Genomic DNA, 3,102 nt, shown 5'->3' on the forward strand with positions numbered 1-3,102 from the left:
TTCCTCCGGTAATTCATACGGCCTCCCGCGACCTTGTCAGAGTGCTGTCTCAGCACTTTTCCTCTGCTCATTTCTGTATGAATCATGAGGCGCCTTTGTAGATAAAACAGGCGACTTGTCACAACCTAAAGGGAATGAGAGCTGTGTGGCGGCGCAAAACCATTCGCTGCGTTTTATCAAAAAGCTGGCCTAAGCAACCATATATTTATATATATATAAAGCTGGCCTAAGCAACCATATATATATATATAAAGCTGGCCTAAGCAACCATATATATATATATATATATATATATATATATATATATATATATATATATATATATATAAAGCTGGCCTAAGCAACCATATATATATATATAAAGCTGGCCTAAGCAACCATATATATATATATAAAGCTGGCCTAAGCAACCAAACTAAAACAGAGTTCTTTCTCTCGAATATATGTATATATATATATATATATATATATATATATATATATATATATATATATATATATATATATATATATATATATATATATAAGAATCAGGTTATTTGTTTGAATACAATTTAAATATATGTAATCAACCATAATTCTAAAAGATTGCTGGGTAAAGGAGACTAAGACAACACAAATTAGCTGAATATAATGGTCAGACACGTTCAGAGATGCCAATTTCACAGCGAGGCGCTGACGTTTGCTTCAACAGAGCGAGAAATGCTGCCACCTTCTGACTAATTCTATTAGTGCTCATGAGTGTTGTAAGGCAATCTTAAAGAACATTTTAGGTCACTGCAAAGGGTGACATGTTTTTGCATGTTTTATGTTTATGTATATGTATGTATATGCATATGTATGTATGTGTATGTATATGTATGTATATGCATATATAATCAGAAGAAGATTCCAGGTGAGTAACTGCAGTGTACCATTGCAAAGTATGTAGAGATATTCAAAATTGTAGCGTGTGTGTGTGTGTGTGTGTGTGTGTGTGTGTGTGTGTGTGTGTGTGTGTGTGTGTGTGTGTCTCCCTTTGTGTTTTTATTCTGTTGCTTGTAGTAAGTGCAAAAATGAAGATAATAAGATAACATTTTATTGATCCCGGTGGAAATTATTATTATTACCACATCATTATAAATACATAAATAATAGCAATAAATACATTACCGTGGACCTGGTCATTGCCCCGGTCATTCCGTCCCAAAGGTAAAGGATAAATATCTATTGCTATAAATTAAAAGAGGTGCATTGGTCAGGGAATAAAAGCGCTGCTTATGGGGTGACAAAGGGTGACAAATGTTTTAGCACGGGTTGGTAAGAGTCCAAGATAGTATTCAAATGCCAAAATAAAAGTATCGTTACGTTACCGAATCTGTAGGTTAGACATAAAAATAGTCCAAAACTTTTTTTATAGCAAGATTTTAAACGTAGATTACGCAGATTAACGTAAGAGAGAGCAAGAAAAATAATTATGCAGAACTTGCTGCAATGCCTGACGCGAGCTGTAAAAGTGAAAAACGATCATATTTCGTTCACAGAATTTGACCCCAGTGGTGTATTGTACAAAAAAAAAAAAGAAATACCATTGAAGATATATCTAAACTGATTTTCACTTTTGAAATATGTTTGAATTACCATCACATTTAAACTCATTTAGACTGTTCAAAATATAGAGATCGTATGTCGATCATTACATAATAAACCGTAGCGGTGACGAAGATTTTGGGGGGTGAAACAGAACTTGTGTTCACAATATGACATTGTGTATCCATCGATATTTTGTGCATGGATATCGACTTTGCTCATGCGGACTTCCGAAGAAAAGTTCGAGTTTGCTGTGTGGACTTCAGAGCAGTAGCCACTTTATTGCGAGTAAGACCGTAAGCAAGCGCAGTGCCTGTAACAGCGACCAGTGGCCTCCAGAGGCGCTGTTGCACAGGTCGGAATCGCAGCAGTGTATCCTGACTCCGGGCAGCTCCTCCGTGTGGCAGTGTCGCGACGTTGCGCATCCACTGGTCAGCACAGTGCCCGACGCAGCTGAAGCGACGGAGATAAAATTAAGTTTGAATAGTTGTGAATAATTTAAAAAAAAAAACAATTCTGTGTACACGTTCACACATCCATACAAACAGACACACACACACACACACACACACACACACACACACACACACACACACACACACACATCCCAAGAAGATTCCATTCCAGTGTAGTGGAGTACACAGACTTTCCAGAGAAACAGGAAGTACAGGAGCATGTACTTACTGCTCTCTGTTTTAATGCAGAAGCGCTGCTTGAAGCCTTTGTGGGAACGGGAGCAGGTAATGACCTCTGGGCTGGAACATCCGACATCAACATACCTCTGCCCCTCAACAATGTTGCAGGCATAACACTGCAGGCCACTGGCTACAAAACACACAGAACCCCCAAAAGATCATTATCAGTGTCACAGAATCTATCTATCTATCTATCTATCTATCTATCTATCTATCTATCTATCTATCTATCTATCTATCTATCTATCTATCTATCTATCTATCTATCTATCTATCTATCTATCTATCTATCTATCTATCTATCCAGGACATTCCATACTTATTCCATACTTATTATGTGCCTATATACAGTGGATACTGTATTATTTCAATTAAGAGGCAATTCCCTACCCAGGTTAGGAAAGTAGGAAAACGAACCTTAAACTGAGAAGGTGGAATATACTGGCAGTGTACCTGTTACCACAGGCAGGCAGGGAGAAAGACCTTGTCTTATCTATTTTATCTTATCTACCTTATCTTATCTACCTTATCTTAGGCTTGACTGCGTTCACTTCCTGCTCTTATGTCAGCCTGCCCCACACTCATGCTCTAGCTTGCTGACAGATGTGGCATGAGGTGCACAGTGGCACCATCAAACGCGAATGAGAGGCTGTTCAGCTAATGGTGTCCCTGTGCACTGTACTGTAGAAAGGGAATTACATCAACCTTTATGTGTGCTGGAAAAATCAAATGCTCAAGCCTCTCAGCCAAGAGGTTTTCTTTGATTTGCGTTATTGGTTGAGGCTATATTATTTTTGATGATAGTATGAAATATTAATTATTATTCACCCATACAGTA

At 37.7% G+C, this 3,102-nt stretch overlaps 1 protein-coding gene across 1 annotated transcript in view; it reads right to left on the reverse strand.

The window, feature by feature from the left end:
* Positions 1-1,056: 1,056 nt before the first annotated feature.
* The window catches only part of LOC118242024 (uncharacterized), a 2,918-nt gene continuing 872 nt past the window's right edge, over positions 1,057-3,102 (reverse strand). The window contains exons 2-3 of the mRNA XM_035530212.2: positions 2,254-2,394; positions 1,057-2,022 (exon numbers count right to left, since the gene is read on the reverse strand). Of these exons, the coding sequence (XP_035386105.1) occupies positions 1,832-2,022; positions 2,254-2,394 (332 nt within the window). The 3' untranslated portion in view covers positions 1,057-1,831. The remainder of the gene's footprint in view (positions 2,023-2,253; positions 2,395-3,102) is intronic.

This window comes from Electrophorus electricus, chromosome 5 (assembly GCF_041902795.1).
Source record: "Electrophorus electricus isolate QZ-2024a chromosome 5, ASM4190279v1, whole genome shotgun sequence".
Classification (NCBI taxonomy): Eukaryota; Metazoa; Chordata; class Actinopteri; order Gymnotiformes; family Gymnotidae; genus Electrophorus; species Electrophorus electricus.